Raw genomic sequence first — 19633 nt, forward strand, 5'->3', positions numbered from 1 at the left:
TCTTCTCCAACACCACAGTTCAAAAGCATTAATTCTTCGGCACTCGGCTTTCTTTATAGTCCAACTCTTACATCCATACATGACTACTGGAAAAACCACAGCCTTGATGAGACGGACCTTTGTTGTGAATGTACAACTGTCCCCAAATGAGACATGTGCTCTTACACCCTCCAGGCTTTGCATTTACTGTTCTGTGTGGAAGACAGCTCCGGCCTTCCCAACTATGCATTCTTCGGCATTCAACTTAGCTATCACCTCCTCCATCCCTTACACACATGAGTTGAGGTCATCTCCCTCTTGTGCTTATTACAAGGTATCATAGTTTGCTTATCCATATGTCCTTGTACTCAGAACAACTTGAGGATAGGTCTGTGGTCAGAAATGAAAGCCTGCATTTGAGACACAAAGTTCTGTGTTCTATTCCAACATAGCCTACAACATAGCTCCAGTGCATCGCGAATCATGAAAAAAACAAATGAGAGAAAAGCCTCTGCTTATTTTCCTGAGGGCCACAGAAAAATTACAGGTGGTTCAAGAAGCCCAAGAAACACCAACCACCTGGAATTATAAAACTGAGACACGTGAGCTGACAAAAAGGGAAATAAATATGTAGAAAGCTGGGATCAGCCTGTTCCCTGACCACATGAGGTCAATCTAGTGGCAGAGACCAATATGTATTAATTAATAAATAACTGACAATAACACCAAGCAAACAGATACCAGATATGAGCTGCACAAAATTGTGCAGATAAACAGACTTGATTAATTCTGACAGGGGGATAGGAGAAGAGTTCATGAAAGGCGTGGTATTTGAAGTAAACCTGGGATGACAAGTACGATTTTGGCAGCCCAAAAAGAGGTTAAGGAATTCCAAAGAATAAGCTTGAGCAGTGACTTGGAGAGGTGTGAGTACACAGGATATGCTGGAGGGCATGATGTGGCTACATACCATGGAAACTAATAAGGTGACCTGAGATCACATCACTCCAGAGCTGGAATAAGGAGCATGTTAATACTTTCAGTAGCTAAAGGATACCACTGAAATTTCCTGAACCAGAGTGTTCTGGAAAGATTAGCCTGGCATTGGATTGAAGACCAGACTGCAGCAGAGAAACACTAAGAGGCAGAAGCAACTAGAGGCCTACTGTGTGCAACAGACCAAGAAAGAAACCAAAGCATGAACAGTGCTGAGGCAGTGGGAATACAAAAAGGCAGGCAGATCCCCACACAATGCAGAGGAAGAAACAACTGCCTTTAGCTACTGACTAGCTGTTAAAGAAAGGGACAGTGGAAGATAATCCTGAAGTTTCTAGTTACAACAACTGGGAGGAGTGGTACCTTGAGATAAGGAAAACAGAAGGCACAGATTGGGTTGGGTAAAGTAACTGCTGAAAATTCTTAAAGAGATGAGAATACCAGACCACCTTACCTGCCTCCTGCAAAACCTGTATGCAGGTCAAGAAGTAATGGTTAGAACTGGACATGCAACAATGGACTGGTTCCAAATTGGGAAAGGAGTACATCAAGGCTGTATATTGTCACCCTGCTTATTTAACTTATATGCAGAGTACATCATGAGAAACACCAGACTGGATGATGCACAAGCAGGAATCAAGACTGCCAGGAGAAATATCAATAACCTCAGATATGCAGATGACACCACCCTTATAGTAGGAAGTGAAGAGGAACTAAAGAGCCTCTTGATGAAGGTGAAAGAGAGTGAAAAAGCTGGCTTAAAACTCAACATTCAAAAAACTAAGATCATGGCATCCGGTCCCATCACTCCATGGCAAACAGATAGGGAAACCATGGAGAAAAGTGACAGTTTATTTTCTTAAGCTCCAAAATCACTGCAGATGGTGACTGCAGCTATGAAATTAAAAGACGTTTGCTCCTTGGAAGAAAAGCTATGATCAACCTAGACAGCATATTAAAAAGCAGAGACATTACTTTGCCAACAAAGGTCCGTCTAGTCAAAGCTATGGTCTTTCCAGTGGTCGTGTATGGATGTGAGAGTTGGACCATAAAGAAAGCTGAGCACCAAAGAATTGATGCTTTTGAACTGGGGTGTTGCTCTTGAGAGTCCCTTGGACAGCAAGGAGATCAAATCAGTCAATCCTAAATGAAATCAGTCCTGAATATTCATTGGAAGGACTGATGCTGAAACTAAAGCTCCAATACTTTGGCCACCTGATGCAAAGAGCTGACTCATTTGAGAAGACCCTGATGCTGGGAAAGATTGAAGGCAAGAGGAGAAGGGGATGACAGAGGATGAGATGGTAGGATGGCATCACTGACTTGAAGAACACGAGTAAGCAAGCTCCGGAAGATGGTGGAGGACGGGGAAGCCTGGCCTGCTGCCGTCCATGGGGTCGCAAAGATTCAGACCCGACTGAGCAACTAACCGAACAACAACAAAGTAGCAGAAACATGAGGTGTCAGCAGACCCTTCTTGCAGACAGTTGGAACCTTACATCTAGAGTTCAGAAGAGCAGGCAGAACTAAGGATATAGATTTGATGCTAACAGTTGATAGCTGAGGCTGCAGCAAGTAGAACAGCTAGCCTATTTCAAGTTTTCCTAAATCACCACTTTGCTCATACTACCCCTCTATTCAAAATCCTTTAGTTGCTCTCAGAAGACCAGAGGCTCAAGTCTACGTCCTTTGTTTCTGTTGTCCATTATACCCCTCTGCAATTCAATTCCAGTTTTTACTTACTATGTGTTAGGTGACTGGTAGAAATAAAGATAAGACATGGTCACTGACCTGAAGGAATTTACAATTTATCTACTCTTCCAACTTTATCTTTAGACTCACCACTGCAACCATTCTGACCTCAGTTTCCAAACATACATTGCACATTCTTGCCTTTGTTCACCCATTTCCCCCTGGTGGAATATCTACCCTCCTCTAATTTAGAGCCTCCTTACAAGGCACAGCTGAAGTCTCACTTCCTCCTTTAAACCTTTCTGGCTATCCCAGCCACCTCTGGATGCCTGTGTTTGTTTAATTTACCTGGCACCGAGCACACAAAATCTACTACTAGACATCTTTACATGCAAATCCCATTTCTCTATCTGAACTTTAGCTCCTTGGAGTCAAGAATTATGCTTCAAAATTTCTTTAAATAGCCAACATTTAGGACAACAGTAAGCACTTGCGAATACTCATTCATTTAACAATACATACTATGTGAGAGCCCACTACGTGCCGTTACATCTATATGGATACTTTATGATCAGACTAAGACATATTCTCAAATGATAATTAAAAGACTTTACAGCAGGGAGCAGAGATCTCCATTTGGATGCCCTTTCCACAGTCACAGCTTTTCTAAATTCTTCCTGCCACATCTTCACACCACTTAATGTGAACTCAAAGAAAATGGGCTAAAATGAAGATCAAGCGATTAAAATGTGCTTAGCAGTAATACAGAATGGCACCAGCCTTATATAATGATTCCTTTCCCTAGAAGTATGCAAGTCAACTTTGGGAGGTAAGAATGACTTGTATATTTATTGTGTCTATTCTCTGTCGGGCACTGTGTACAAGGCCTGTCTCATTTAGCATTTGACTTAATCTTCATAATTCTATCAAGCACACATTTTTTATCTTCATTTCATAGTTCAAATTGAGGTTCAAGGACACTTAATAAAAATTTGCCTGATGTCACATGGTTAGTGAGTAGTAGAAGTGAAATTCAAATCCAAGTCTGCCATGGACTTTTAACTGCCAAACTCTACCACCACTGTGAAATTATTAGAAGGCAACACAACACAGTCCTATATAATGAAGGGAAGAGGCGAGGTGCAAACTATAACTACACTAGGGATGCATGACAGGTAACAGTCACCAAAGGCTGGTGAAGACGCAGAATGTCTCAATGAGGACTGGGACTTGGGAATTTAGGGAAGTGACAACTAGAGACTTCAGGGCAAAATTAAAATTTTCATGTTGTTTCTTAGGAAAATCTGAACTTTGTTACTGATAATTCTTTGCACTACTGGGAATCAGAGAGTACAAGGCAGAAAGGCAAAAGTTAGGTAAAGAAACAAGCCAGGACTAAGCCTGGTGGCAAAAGAAAAGAGTCACAGAGATGAAAGGAAAGGTTTAGAAGGAGAAGGGAAGAATGAGAAAAACATAATAGCTTCTAGAGTCTTTAATGGAACACCACACTCAGAAAAAATAAAATACTTCACAGTTTCGAAGAGATACAGGGTTTGGACTTCCTTGGTGGTCCAGTGGTTAGAAATCCACCTGCCAATTCAGGGGACATGGGTTTGATCCCTGGTTCAGAAAGATTCCACATTCCATGGGCAAACAAGCCACAATTACAGAATCCTGTGTGCTTTAGAGCCAGTGCTCCACGACAAGACAAGTCACCACAATGAGCAGCCCAAGTACCACAACTAGAGAGTAGCCTCCACTTGCTGCAACTTGAGAAAGCCCATTCGCAGCAGCGAAGACCCAGCACATCCAAAAGTAAATAAATGAAGAAATACAGGGGTTAACAATCCTCAAAAAATCATCTTAAAGATAATTAAATTGAAGCCCAGGTTTAAGAGTTTAGATAAGGTTACAGAGGGGCAGAATCAGGTCTATAACTTGGATTTCCCAGCTGCCACTCTATGGCTTACTTTACAGGATACTCATCTTCCCTCTGTGAGCCCAAGTCTCATCTATAAAGTGAGGAGTCTGGACTAGGTCAATGGTTTCCCAACACCAGTCTGTAAACCAACTATATCACAATCAGCAGAGGCACTTGCACTGGGCTTGGCACCCTAACATACACTCTTCATAATGACTGTATGTTAGGGCCTATTTTAATCTACTTGTTAAATGAGGAAGCTGAGGCAGAGAAAGTTAAGCAGTAGAAAGTGAAGTAGTAGAGTAGAAGCCCCATGCAGACAATGAGGCCAAAGTCCATTTTCTTAACTGTTAGGTCACATTGCTGCCGGGGGATTAAACGGAGGTGGATGAGCTGGGAGGACAATGTTTTTGCCTTGAAAATTTCAATGAAGATTCTAGCCTTCCTTATATTTTTCTGTTGATTACAGAAAAGGGGCCCTCATATCACTAAGCATTTTCAGATGTACAAGAGTCTTCCCTCTAGATCTCAGAGGAAATCTCAGCGATACCAGAAAGATAAAAAGCTAGACTCCGTGGCAATAACTGACTAAAACTGCTGCTCCTTGTGCCACAACCATTATTACAGTGCCACCTTTATTTCTGAGGAAGTACTTAATCTGGCAGTACTGGTCTATCCGTAGGCTTCCCTGGTGGCTCAGACGGTAAAGCGTCTGCCAGTCTATCAGTCAAAAGACAGGATCAGAACCCTAATCCTACTCCCTTTCTGAGATCTCCTCTTGATCAAACAACCAGCAATCTCAAATTTAGTGAAAAATCTGCTCATTTGGGTCACAATTTTGTTTTGCTTTAGAGACTAAGAGTACAAAACCAAAAGACATTAGTAGTATTATCAATCCAGTAGTTCCTAAACTTAGATTTCACAGTAAATGAGTAAATGTTCCAAAATAAATCAGAGAACCTAACATAAAGTTGTCAACTTTTTATTTTGCTAAGTAAAGTTATCTAAAAACAAACTACCACCTGACAATAATTCTTTCATAAAATAATGGACATTTTAACATCAAAAAAGTAAAAACGGCAATTTCAGAATAAAGAACAGTTCTTTAAGTAAGTTATGAAAAGCACACACTATATTTTCCTTATCTTATCCATTTTACTGGGAAATGATGATGATGCCTCCAATACCAGTCTGTACACCCTACAGTTTGGAAGCCAAGAAAACCTGTGGCCAAAAAGGCTAGGCCACTTGCTCAAGGTCATAGAACATTATTTAAACAAACTCCTCTCCTTTATCAAGAGATCTAAGCAACAAGACTCTTCCTAGCCTCCAAATCTTCTTGAGGTCCCCACCCCCAGAACACCTTCAAGCCTTTTTCCCTCCTCACATCTGGCAATAGAGTAAATAAGTGCAGGAGAATTAGCAATCAGCCCCAAAGAGGAAACCTGGGCCATGACTCCACCCTCCTCTCCTCCCACAATCCTGTCTGCTCCAAGGTAGACTCTGTAACCAACCAACTTCTCCTAAAATATGCCCTGGACTTTCAGAACGTAACTTAAAAGTGGTTTCCTGACTCAGACAGAAGCGTGAGCATGAATTCTGTCTCTATAAAAAAGTCCCACACCCAAAGCTTAGGCTCTTAACTGCCAGTCACTACAACTTTAAGAAGTTCCCCAGGAAGTCAGGAACCAATGGTCTCTCCCACTGCACGTTTTAACAAGCCCAAAGGCTGTAAATGCCTCCAAGCCTTCTGAGTTCATGCGCTCCTGTGAGTCAGTGAGAGTAAAGACTATTTGGGACCCTCAGGCCCAGGCAAGGAAAAAAGAAACTTCACATACTAACCCATACAGCACATGCGGCAAACCAGGTGGGTGTTGAACTCGTGCTCATCTTGGTAACTGGGCCACATGTCGCCAGTGTCTGCTGACCCTGCCTAGAAGGAAGGTGTCCCAAAGAACCTCCAGCTAGGGGCCTGTGCACCCCCTGCAGCTCCTTAAAAAAGGCTGCGAAGTGAACAGAGACAGCCAGCCAAAGGGCCGTGCAATGAACAGAAAGAGAGACAGCAGAAGTTCGGAGAAGTGGCTCCACCCACCACTTCCTACTGACCTCCTCCCTCCCCTTGAGGTCAGAGAGGAAGCTCCTCCCTGGGGCACTTCCAAACTGGGTCCAGGTCTTCATGCAAAAGGCATCCTATTCAAAAGCAGCACCAGCTCAGTGTTTGCAGACCAACGGCAGCAGGCGAGGTGGGCACTTCGGGTGCAGAGAAGTCCAGCCGCATTAGTAAGTGAAGTAAGCCTGGTTAGGCAGAAGCCAGTCTCTGAGTTACTCTCCTTTTTCAGAGCAGAAGCTTATGACCCCATGAATCTGAGACAGTTGCAGGAGGGCCGGGGAGGTGAAATAGTTTACTGCCAAGTCAAACACAGGGTACCCAGTGCCTAGCCTGTTCCTAGGACTTGACTCTTCTCAGGCCAAATGTCTATATAAAGCGTTAACCGACTGAAAAGCCCCCGCAGTGGGAGAGACCATCACAAAGCAAGACTATACGCTGTTCGCTGCCAACAGATTCCTAGATTCTGAAGGGAGCTTCATGTCCCAACTTACAGCTGCCCAGAGTCAGAGTCTCTCCCCAATGATTCCACCTACTTTACAGAGTGAGCCCAGCCCCAGCCAGCCTCTAGGTAGATCTAGTATAGCAGATCTCATCAGCGTCAAAAGTACTGTTGGCTTCCCGCTCCGTTCTTTCCCCTCCTCCATCCAGGAAGGTCACCCCAAAGTCCCCTACCTCTTCCCAGACCCCCCCATTTGTCTCTGCAGTCAACGCACTTGATCAGCCGTGCCAGGAATCCTTTATCCTTCAGAGGAAGGCTGCTTGCTTGTTTGTCCAACTTGTTTTCGAGTCTTGGCTAATTGTGCCAGACACTGGAATGTTGAAGGAATACAATGAAGGGCTTTTTCATTCAGATGGCCCAGCCCATCACTGCTTCTTCACAATTCTGACCCAACCAGGAGGCTGAAAAAGCCAAGCCTCTGTCGCTGTCAGGACAGACGCTCCGATCTGTCCCCACACCACTCAGAAGGCCCCACTGCAGATAAGGGCCTAATCGCTGGCCCTCTGCTCTAGCTCCCTAAATAGAACAACTTCTTCAGGCTAATGCTACTTCCAATCCTGTTCCTGAAGACAGGGAGGGAGGGCCAGCACCCAGAAAAGCAAGTTTCCAGAGGTTAGCCCGAGAAACTACAAGTGGGAAATAAAAAGTAAACAAGTTTACCAAGCAGGTCACTCAGGATAAACAAGCCCTGTGACCTGCCTCAGTTCCCTGACAGCTTCCTTACCCTCTGCAGGGTATCCCTCCCACCTGCAAACTAGCAATAATCCTGTTACTACTTACTAATAACAGGACTCACAGCTGACTTTGTCCCACCTTGACTAGGCTCCTAGTCACCCCAATAACCTGTGACAGCTCTACTCAGTTTGTTCCTCTTATTAGAGTCTTCTCAGTCTTGAAGGGAGGCTTCTCCTAGAATTTACCTTGTACTAGCAAAAGAAAAGCCTAAGAAATAGGGAAGAGAGACGAAAAGGGAACAAAGATTTCCTGATTCATATTTAGTAACCTTTTCCTTTATCAGATTTAAATTCCTTCAGTACAGGGGCTGTCTTTAGTTTTCATATCCCAGTCCCTCACACATTCAGAAGGCACTCAATAATCCAAGCTAAAATTAATTGCGCATCTATTGTAACTGTTAGTTCACATGCAATGTGCTAAAAACTTTAAACAAATATCATTTCATTTAATCCCAACAATTCTCTTGGGAAGGTGAACCAAAACCTGCCTTTTCTCACTCCCCTGGGATCTAGGCAGAACTTATTTCCCTTGAAGGTACTAGAGACTGAGGAAAGTAAGAGAAAGCTGTGGGGACAAAGTCAGTCTAGCCAACAGGAGACAGGCCTTCCCTTTAGGATCCTAGAAGGTTCTGAGCCTCAAAACGGAATTCATTGCTGACAGGAAAGACAGGACCCTGATGGAGACAGCTCTTAATTAGCGGAGAAAACCAGCCGGTGTAATGATTACCCAGGTCGTCCCTGCTCCTTTTTAGCGCATGTTTAGCCATTTCATAGCTCACAAGATGTGAGAGGCAGGAAAAGGTGAATCTGGCGGCTCCCTGCAGATTCGTTAAAATGTTGAATGGAAGGAAGAGATTCAAGCCAATATTTCCGTGGCTAGAAGTTATCTGAGAATTTATAGCTACTGGCTTTCTTACTAGCACAGAAAACTGAAGCTATTCATTTATTTCCCAAAACATCAAAATCACCCACTATTGAGGATAATAAAGCAAACAGAGTCTTTCCTTCTAATGTGTGTGACAATGATTCATAATATATCACTAAGTTTTTATACATTTCCACATTGGCTTCTATCATATTTTTAAATTCCCAACTATAAAAACAAACATTTATATTTTGTCCCAGGAGCCTACATGAAACTGCAATGTCTTCACTGATATCTTTTGGTTTTTTAAGTATAATAATGACAGCAAACTATTACACAGTCCTTACCATGTGTAGAATATATTCTAAGAACTAACCCAAAGCAATCATGAAGTATTATAAACCCCATTTTACGAATGAGGAAATAGAGGCCCATATAGATTACTGTCACTCTGCCAGCAGGGCAGAGACAGGAGGAAAATACAGGCAGTTTAACCCCAGACTCTCAACAAGTTCTCAATGACAATTCCATACTAGATGCAAGTATGGCCCAGATAATCACACTGTCAGAATTGCAGGACACTGGAAACTTCAGTCTTTTTTCTTCTCATGCCAATTAGAGATTTGAAGTCCAGAGGAATTAAGTGACTGTCTAATATCCATAGTAGTAGAAAGCACAAAAGCTAGGATTCAGAACCCAGATGTTCTGACTCCAAGTTCACTGGTCTTCCCACACACTGCACAACCTAGAAAAAAATAACTAAGGAAAGAAAAAGAGAAAGACTACATCTTGATTAAAACACCTAATGCTTTAGTTATTTCAGCAAAGATATATTAGGAATTTGACCATTTGTTTAAATATCTGCATATCCATTATATATCTGACCCTTTGTGACCCCATGGACTGTAGCTTGCCAGGCTCCTCTGTCCATGGAATTTCCAGGCAAGAATACTGGTGTGGGTTGCCACTTCCTTCTCCAGGAGATCTTCCCAACCTAGGGATTGAACCTGAGTCTCCAGCATTGCAGGCAGATTTTTTACTATCTGAGCCATCAGGGAGGCCTCTAATAAAATGTTAGATAATACAAGTGGATGCAGCACAGCCTAGTCATAAAGAATCATAATTCGAAGCAATCTTGGACTTCCCTGGTGGTACAGTGGATAAGAATTCACCTGCCAGTGCAGGGGACATGGGTTCAATATCTCATTTGGGAAAATACCACATGCCACAGAGCAACTAAGCCTGTTCACCACACGCTAAGGGTTGCTGAGCCTGCACTCTAGAGCCCACAGGCTGCGACTACTGAAGTACATGTGCCCTACAGCCTGTGCTGTGCAACAAAAACAGCCACCACGATGAGAGGCCCGCATAGCCCAATGAAGAGTGGCACCTGCTCACCGCAACTAGAGAAAGCCCGTGCGCAGCAACAAAGACCCGGCACAGCCAAAAAAATAAAATAAAATAATTATAAAAAAGTACTTAAAAGGTACTAAAAAAAAAAAAATTTAAAGCAATCTCAAAAGCCTATACCAAATCTCATAGGACAAAATTTCATTAGAATGTCTAAGTCTTATGCTGAAGTTCTAGAAAACCAAAGGAACAGCAATCTTGAAGGAGTGACAACAGTTCACGCACAGGTTTGGTCATTTTATAACTTAGGTTTAATGAGACTCAACAGTGTAATGGAGCAGCTTAAAAAAAAGTCATGGTACAATTCTAGATTGTACTTCATATGGTCCAGATTCAGGAATTATAGCTGGTCCTTCTAGTAGGATGCTGGAAATGGAAAAAACCTTAAGAGATTGGATTGTCAACTCTTTCATTTTACAGAGAAAGAAAACAAGACCGTAGGGGGAAATCTGTCCTTTCACAAACATAAAGTTCAAAAGTTCTTCTCAAGTATATAAATAAATCCCTTTTCCTGTTTACACTACCACCATATGGATATTAATAAGCTAAGGCACAGGGCAACTCTATACTGTTCAGTTATCCTATACTAAGCACCCACCTCAGGCCTCATGTCAAGCTCAGCAAAGCCCTGTAAATATACAAATGAAGCAGGCACGGTTCCCACTACAGCTTAATCTGATGCTATCTTAATTCCTTCATTTATTCGTTCAAGTAACATTCACTGACATCTATTCTGTCACAGACATTTAAGACACCGAGATGAGTAAGAGTTCCTCTTCTTAAAGATCTTACAGTCTAACAGAATCTAACTAGTGGGCAGAGAACCAAGCTAGAAGAGATGACAACACAGGTTTGAATAAGAAGTATTAACAGAATGCTACTGGAGCACAGAAGAGGAGCTTTTATTCCAGTCAAGGAAGGCTCTCCAGAAGTGATAACCACTTACCTTGAATGACAAGTATTACGTTGTCCAGTTAAAAAGAAGATACAGGCATTTCAGGTAGATGTCTACAAGTTTTAAATGATGTTTCAGGACTGAGTGCTTATAGGGCCAAGACAGGAAGTAAAACTAGTGAAACAGGCAATGGGCAGATCATGAAAACCCTTTTATCTCCTGCTAAAAAGTTTGAACTTTCTTTCAAAAGCAGAAAGAAAGCTTTAATAGATTTTCAGCAGGAGAGTGACATAGACAGCTCTGTAGTTTAGAAAGATCATTCTAGCTACAGTTAGAAGACAGAGGGGGTAGAGGATATAGAGAATGGGTAAAATAGATTGTTTCAACAGTCCCAGACAGGAAAAATGAAGATGTAAGCTAAAACAGTAGGAAGTGTGGGAAACAAGAAGATATGTGAATGCAAGTGTAGACACGGTGTACTGAAAACGATGTAAAATTCCAAGTACTCAGTGAGTGCCAAATTCCGTCTTACAGGTATTATATGGCTTCAGTAGAAACTGTGTCTTCCTGTTCTCGTTTACATCTGCTGAAGACATGTTGACTTGGGAACTTGACTGTAAAAGTCATGTACATATATAACAGTGTCTCACCAATGTACTCCTAACACCTAGAAAAAATAATGAAGGAAAGCTAAGGAATAGTAATCAAACATGCCTTCCCCATGTTTCTGCTGTACTTCCTTCACCTCTCTATACACACACATGACCACCACATTTTCAAAGCAAAAAATACTTTAACTGTCCAAAGGGAATGCTAAAATGACAAGGAGTTAGGAAATTTAATTGCATGTAGTAATGGAAAGAGAATTCTTTAGGCTGGTGAAGACAGCTTAAGTATAAGCAAGCCTGACAACTAGAAGAGGAAATACAGGTATTTTTATGATGCAGTTACATCCTGATAAACCCAGCATAGGTTAAAAATATCCTAAGCCAAGGCTTTCCTGGTGGCTCAGTGGTAAAGAATCCGTCTGCCAATGCAGGAGACATGGGTTCGATCACTGATCCAGGAAGAGCCCACATGCCACAGAATAGCTAAGCCTGTGCACCACGGCTACTTGCTCTAGAGCTCGTGAGCCACAACTACTGAGCTCATGTGTTGCAATGACTGTAGCCTTCGCACCTAGAGCCTGTGCTCCGCAACGAGAAGCTACCGCAATGAGAAGCCCATACACCAGAACTAGAGAGCAGCCCCCACTTGCTGCAGCTAAAGAAAAGCCCACACAGCAACGAAGACCCAGCACAGCCAAAAATAAATAAATAAAAACTGCGGGGGCGCGGGGGGATCCTAAGTCAAAAATGCATTTGATATGGCTAACCGTTTTATATATCCAAACAACATCATTTCGCTGAGCCTACCTTAAAAGTGCACAGAACATTTACATTAGCCTACAGCTGGGCAAAATCATCTAGCACAAAGCCTATTTTATAACGAAGTGCTGGATATCTCATGGAATTTACTGAATACCATACTGAGCATGAAAAACAATGACTGTGTGGGTACAGAATCATTTTATCGGTTGTTTACACTCATGAGCATGTGGCTGAATGAGCCCTGTGGCTGCTGCCAGTGCCCAGCGTCAGGAGAGAGCGTGCACTGCCTGCCGCCAGCCCAGGAAAAGATCGAATTCAGACGACGATTCCCACTGAGTGCATACTGCTTTCACACCGCTGTTAAAACTGAAAAATCTATCGACCCATCAGACAGCTGGGGACTGTGTGTATACTTGATCTTTGCCAGGCAGAATTTGGCTGATGGGCATAAGTTTAGTTCAGTTCAGTTCAGTCGCTCAGTCATGTCCGACTCTTTGTGATCCCATGAATCGCAGCACACCAGGCCTCCCTGTCCATCAAGTCAGTGATGCCATCCAGACATCTCATCCTCTGTCGTCCCCTTCTCCTCCTGCCCCCAATCCCTCCCAGCATCAGAGTCTTTTCCAATGAGTCAACTCTTCGCATGAGGTGGCCAAAGTACTGGAGTTTCAGCTTTAGCATCATTCCTTCCAAAGAAATCCCAAGGCTGATCTCCTTCAGAATGGACTGGTTGGATCTCCTTGCAGTCCAAGGGACTCTCAAGAGTCTTCTCCAACACCACACTTCAAAAGCATCAATTCTTTGGTGCTCAGCCTTCTTCACAGTCCAACTCTCACATCCATACACGACCACTGGAAAAACCATAGCCTTGACTAGACGGACCTTTGTTGGCAAAGTAATGTCTCTGCTTTTGAATATGCTATCTAGGTTGGTCATAACTTTCCTTCCAAGGAGTAAGCGTCTTTTAATTTCATGGCTGCAGTCACCATCTGCAGTGATTTTGGAGCCCCAAAAAATAAAGTCTGACACTGTTTCCACTGTTTCCCCATCTATTTCCCATGAAGTGATGGGACCGGATGCCGTGATCTTCGTTTTCTGAATGTTGAGCTTTAAGCCAACTTCTCCTTCACCTTCATCAAGAGGCTTTTTAGTTCCTCTTCACTTTCTGCCATAGGGGTGGTGTCATCTGCATATCTGAGGTTATTGATATTTCTCCCGGCAATCTTGATTCCAGGGCATAAGTTACAAAGAGGCAACTTTCAGCTTAAAAAAGAACTCTACTACCAACAGAATGAATAGTCCATAGGTTGTATGTTCTACAATCAAGAGACCTTCAAGCAAAAGGAGTAACTTCTGACAAGGGCAGGACTAAGTAAGAAGTTGGGCTGGTTAATAGGCAAGGTCCCTTTCAACTCTAAGAGCAATACAGAATATGTGATCAACTTTAAGAATGGAAGAAATGAGAAATGTACACAAGCACAATGAAGATTTACTCAAGTACCGTATCTTAGAACTCTAGCACTAAGGAGCCCAGTGATTTCAACTGAAAGAGCAGAAACTGTTCAAACAAATCTTGTATGGAACTCAACATATATAACATGCAATTTCAGTATTTAATAGCATGACTCAATTTTACAGATTCAAATTTATAGTACTTATTTAAAGCCAAATGACTTAACCAATCAAGTAATTTTGACTGAAATTAGAGATTACTTAATTACAGTTATATCAGCCTCAGCATCTTATTAATTTCTGTGGTGTATTTTACTGCAGGGAACCTTTTTTTTTTTAACTGCTTTATACAAATAGAAACAAATAGTAACAGTTTCAGTTTGCCCCTAATCTCAGGATATTATTCAACTAAATCGATACAAGAGCATGAAGGAATAACAGAAATATTATTTCAAAGTTAAATGCCTTCAATATTTAAAAACTATGTACATTCTTATAATATGTAGATACGATTAGAAAAGTGGGGCAAGGAGCACAGAAACTGGTAGTCCACTAAGCCAGTATTACAATGTGATCACTTAATGATGGACGTGTCACCCACTCACTATTACAACTGAGCATCTGAGACTTGCCTAATGTTTATTAAGCACAGGACTCATGTTCTGCAGTGCGTTCTGCAATACTGTACACACTTGGTATTAGCGGAGGAAGGAAAAAAAAAGACCAGACTAGAAGACGTAATCTTCACCTTTTTAATCAAGAATACATTCATAAGCACTATAAGTATATACACAGAAATGGGGGAGAAACTTTATTCTGGTGATGTCCAACTGGCAGATAGTACATTAGAGTACACATGTAATTTTAAAATACATTTTAATAGATAAAATACATCTTAAAATTTAAATTAAAATGGGTTCAGAATCTCCAAAGTAATTCTGTGAAAGTTTTAGAATTCATAGTCTCCAACTGAAAAAAACCACCACTCTAATTTTATGGATAAACTGAACATAGCATATTCCCAATATAACTAATAGGCACTAGAATCAAAGTTGTTTCATAAAAATAAAAAGCTTTTACAGTGTATTTTTCTTCTTTTTACTACAGCTGTTTGTGAAACTAGTATTTCTAAAACATAAAGAAGCACTTCAAAGATAGGGCTATGACTTCTAAGTTCAAGAGCAAATCCTATACTGAGGATAAACTTCTTAAAATGTTAAGCAACTAGTGGTTGAGAAATGCCATTACCATCATGCACAGAAAAATGAAAATGAAAGCATCAGCCTTCACTTAGATAATATTTACTTTCTCATCACATACGATATAGCATATAGGGCCAAATAACTCATGCCTGCCTACTCCTTTCTTTATAAGCTCAAACACAGGCTTACATATCAGGAAAGCCACTTTGGGCTACCCTCTAAAACACACTACTACACAAGTGAACACATTTCCAAATGTCTGTCTCCTTTTGCTGATACAGATGCACACTGGGATCTGAATATTTAGTCATAAGCTTTTCTAGGACTTACTGGAAAAAGACACTGGGAATGACTGAATCTAATTCTGCCAAGCATTCATGAAATTCTGATAGTTTCCTAAGTAATAAGTCATCAAATCTGCATCTTAATTGTAAATATAAAGTAATAGGTGTCTCAATAGGTTGGCTTGAAGGCAGTAAGCGGGTCACAAAGACAGTAAGTGCTAAAGGCACTGAGATCCAAGAGTGTAGCCAGCAAAAGCCAGACTGTATCAGCCCTCAACTGTGGACACTTAGAATCCGCTAAACACAGGGCTGATCCCAGCACTGGGCATTTAGAAGCCAAAGGAATATAATGCAGCAAATAGTAATTCGGGAAGAAAGAGGGGTCTGCTACCACTCAAGAACAAAATGAATAAAATTTTAATATCAGGATCTGAATATTCACCTGGGGAAAAGAACAGCTAACTTCCTTGCATTGAACAGGATGCATGATGGCTTGGGTACACATTGTGTAAACTGTGTAGCTGCCTGAGGGGAAAAGAACAGTTTCAATCCTACCAAAGAGAACAGAGGCGTCCCTGTGTTCCCAGATGCACCTCGGCAAGGACAACCTGCCACCCTTTCCTCTCACTGACCTCTTCTCCTCTGCCTTTTCTCACCCAAATAATTAGCAAATCCAGAAACTTCTCTAATCCCACAAGTTCTCCCATATTTATACCTGGAGGAGGGTGACAGAGTTACTCTATGCTTTTGGTTAAAAAAAAAAAAAACAGATCCAAAAACTACTCTGAGACTGAGAAAGTAAGGAATGGAAGGGCTTGATTCTCTGAGGAAGGAACAAGTCAGCAGAGTTGCCACTTCCCTCAGCCTCGAGCCCAGACATCACCTCATCCTACCAGCGCCGCCTCACCAGACAAGCCTCACAGAGCAAGAAAGGGCCCAGTCCTAAACTGGTCCCGGCACAGCCCGGTATCCTCAGCAGGTCCCCCACACACTCAGGTCTGATGGCCCACAGGCTGTGCTGGCCCTTTAAGGAAAGCAAGTGGGAAGACCTCTGTCATCCACCCCACCCCCAAAAGCCCCACAGCAGATTCCAAGAAGCACTGGGCACCGTTACCTGCTCTGCCTCTGGCACATCTTTTCCAGTATAGAACACCGGCAACTCCAAGAACGTGAGTCAAAATAAAGATGGTTGGTGGCAAATAAGAGGCATCTAAGAGAGGCATTTCCAGGCCCGTCCTTCCTCCTCCCCCGAGTCAGCCACAAGCCCACAGCTCGGCGCAGCCTCTGAATGCCTTTCTCCTGAGGTTACCGCCGTCCTGTACTATCAGCAGAGGCAGAGGCCCCGCAGCTCAGGGTTGTCAGAAACTTCCTGGCGGCTTCTCCCCCATCTCGCACGCAGTAGCAGACGGGACTAAAACTCCACAGTGTGTCTCAGACAAAGCCCAGGAAACAACTGGCCAGAGGGGGAGGGGAGAGGGAAGGAGGAACCAGGAGAGCAAAAAGGGGCGGCTAAGCTGGTGCTGAGCTGACTCAAACGCTATCTTTGGCATCCTCTGTTCAGCTTAAACAAACAAGCCTCAGACCCTTCTACAAGATGGGAGGCTGTCAGAGGACGTCACACTCTTAACTTTCCATTCCCAGCCTGGCTGGGATGCAGCCAGAAGAAAAAAGTCACAGCAGCACCAGGGAACCACTAGCAGGGAGGAGGTAAAGTACAGAAGGATGTTTAAGTGTCCGCAAGTTCCCTGGCACAGTGGGTGGGCAATCCTTCCACACCCACAATCCGGGAGGAAGAGGCAAGGGATCCGAACATCACTACAGAGAGGATGACATGCAGATCAAGCTCCATGAAACAGACCTCACATCAGGCATGCTGACGATCAGCAAGGAGAGCAAAACTGCTCCACAAGTGTGTTTTCCAAGAGGTGAAAAATCTACCTGATTTCTACTAGCTGCCCAAGGGGACAGCAGGATGCTCAACGACAGCAGAGAACAGTGCCTTTCATGAAACTAAGACCTGCTTGCAAATGAAAACCTGAAACGGACATTGTAGTGGTAGTTGAAAACATTTTAACATATACACACCTGTAGAATGACTAAAACCAAGTCCTGGCAAGATGTAAAGCAAGCAGAACTCTCATATATTGCTGGTGGGGATGAAATTGGCCACTCCGGAAATTACTCTAGAAAACAGTCACACACATACTAGAATGACCAAACAATGTAAGTCCCAGGTGCTGACTCAAGGAAAATGAAAACATGTGTCCACACGAAAACCTGCACATAAATGTTTATAGCAGCTTCATTCAAAATAACTAAAACCTGAAAACAACCCGAATGTCCATCAACTGGTGAACGAATAATCTGTGGTGCATCCATACAAGGGACTACAACACAGCAATACAAAAGGAACATACTCCTGATACAACAGCATGGATGAGTCTCAAGAGTATCAAGCTACATTAAAGAAGCCAAATGCAAAATCACGCATACTGTGTGATTTCACTAGAAAAGCAAACTATAAGAGCAGAAATCAGATAAGTGGTTGCCAGGGGCATGGGGTGAGGGAAGGGAACAGAATACAAAGGAGGAACACAAGGAAATGGAAATATTCTATATGCTGATGGTGATGATGGTTCCATTGCTATATACATTTGTCAAAACTCACAACATTGCAGTCCTAAATGGATGGATTTTATCGTATGTAAATTATATTTTTAATTAATTTTTTATGTTGGCTGTGCTGGCTCTTCATTGAGGTGCTTGGGCTTTCTCCAGGTGCAGTTCATGGGCTTCTCTTGCTGTGGAGCACGGGCTCTAGAAAGCGCAGGCTCAGCAGTTGTGACACGCAGGCTTAGTTGCCCCATGGCACGTGGGATCTTAGTTCCCTGATCACGGATCGAACCCATGTGCCCTGCATTGGAAGGTGGATTCTTCACCACTGAATCACCAGGGAAGTTCCTAAATTATATTTCAATAAACCTAAGAAACACATTCGAAGGCTAGAAAGAAGTCTGCCCAATCCAAGCTGCACATGCAAAGTTCTTGCAGTGCCCCCTCTTCATCTACTTTCCTATGAAGAGATACTTTATAAAATGGAGTGTGGACACACAAAAACACAGACGACCCAACAGCTAAGAGTACATCTAACATCCAGGATCCTTCACTCGGAGAAGGGTTACAACCTCTTTTTTCTATCAAACTAGCTCTTTATGTCTACAGTGCCTTTTCAACTACAGTATATAAACATGCTGTGTTACCACAAAAAAGTTTTAAAAATGCAAACTGCTTTAATATCTGTAAACTTATCCCTTCTTTTTTTAATAAAAGGGAAGGGTTTTTATGTTTGCACAATCTACTAACCAGAAAGGTTAATAAAGGGCCTTTAATGGGGGAACTAATACAATATGAATGCCTTAATCTGGTGTCAAGATCATCTACAATTTTATGCTAACCTACATTTCATTCATCAAATATTTATTATGTGCCATGCTCTGTTCTGCTGCTGCTGCTGCTGCGTCACTTCAGTCGTGTTCGACTCTGTGCGACCCCATAGACGGCAGCCCACCAGGATGCCCCATCCTTGGGATTTTCCAGGCAAGAACACTGGAGTGGGTTGCCATTTCCTTCTCCAATGCATGAAAGTGAAAAGTGAAAGTGAAGTCGCTCAGTCGTGTCCGACCCTCAGCGACCCCACGGACCGCAGCCTTTCAGGCTCCTCCGTCCATGGGATTTTCCAGGCAAGAGTACTGGAGTGGGGCACCGTTGCCTTCTCCTGTTCTAGATACTGGTAACACAGTAGTGAATAAAGCAAAGATCTTGCCCTCATGGGACTCACATGCTAGTAGGAAGATAGAGGAAGACAGAAAATAAAGCATATACTAAGGAGATGAAGAGGAGAGGGAGAACCAGAGGGGAGATGTTTACAGTTTTCTGTACAGAATGGTCAGGGAAGGCTTCTCTAAGAAGATGACATTTGAGCAGACCTACAGATTACAAGCCAACAAATCATAGGCTATCTAGACAAAGGACGAGCCCAACAAAGAAAAGAGCAAGTGCAAAGTCCCTGAGGCAGAAGTAGGCTTGATGTGTTCAGGGGATGTCAAGGAAATTTGAATGACTGAAGCTGAAAGCGAACAGGAATGTCAGGAGACGAGACCAGAGGTGGGGGTCGGATCACCTGTGTCTGTATAGGCCATATGCAAAGACTCCAGTTTTTGTTCT

General features: G+C 42.6%; 1 protein-coding gene across 11 annotated transcripts in view; it reads right to left on the reverse strand.

The window, feature by feature from the left end:
• The window catches only part of MACF1 (microtubule actin crosslinking factor 1), a 338009-nt gene that overhangs the window by 220321 nt on the left and 98055 nt on the right, over positions 1 to 19633 (reverse strand). The window contains exon 1 of one of the 11 annotated variants that reach the window (XM_044945223.2): positions 16524 to 17516. The exons of 8 other annotated variants lie outside the window; for them this stretch is intronic. In XM_044945223.2, coding sequence (XP_044801158.2) covers positions 16524 to 16632 — 109 coding nt within the window. In that variant the 5' untranslated portion in view covers positions 16633 to 17516. Of the gene's footprint in view, positions 1 to 6430; positions 6614 to 16523; positions 17517 to 19633 lie in introns of those variants that run through there. 2 more of the 11 variants (XM_044945222.2, XM_044945224.2) reach the window with 2 other exon arrangements.

Source organism: Bubalus bubalis, chromosome 6 (assembly GCF_019923935.1).
Source record: "Bubalus bubalis isolate 160015118507 breed Murrah chromosome 6, NDDB_SH_1, whole genome shotgun sequence".
Classification (NCBI taxonomy): Eukaryota; Metazoa; Chordata; class Mammalia; order Artiodactyla; family Bovidae; genus Bubalus; species Bubalus bubalis.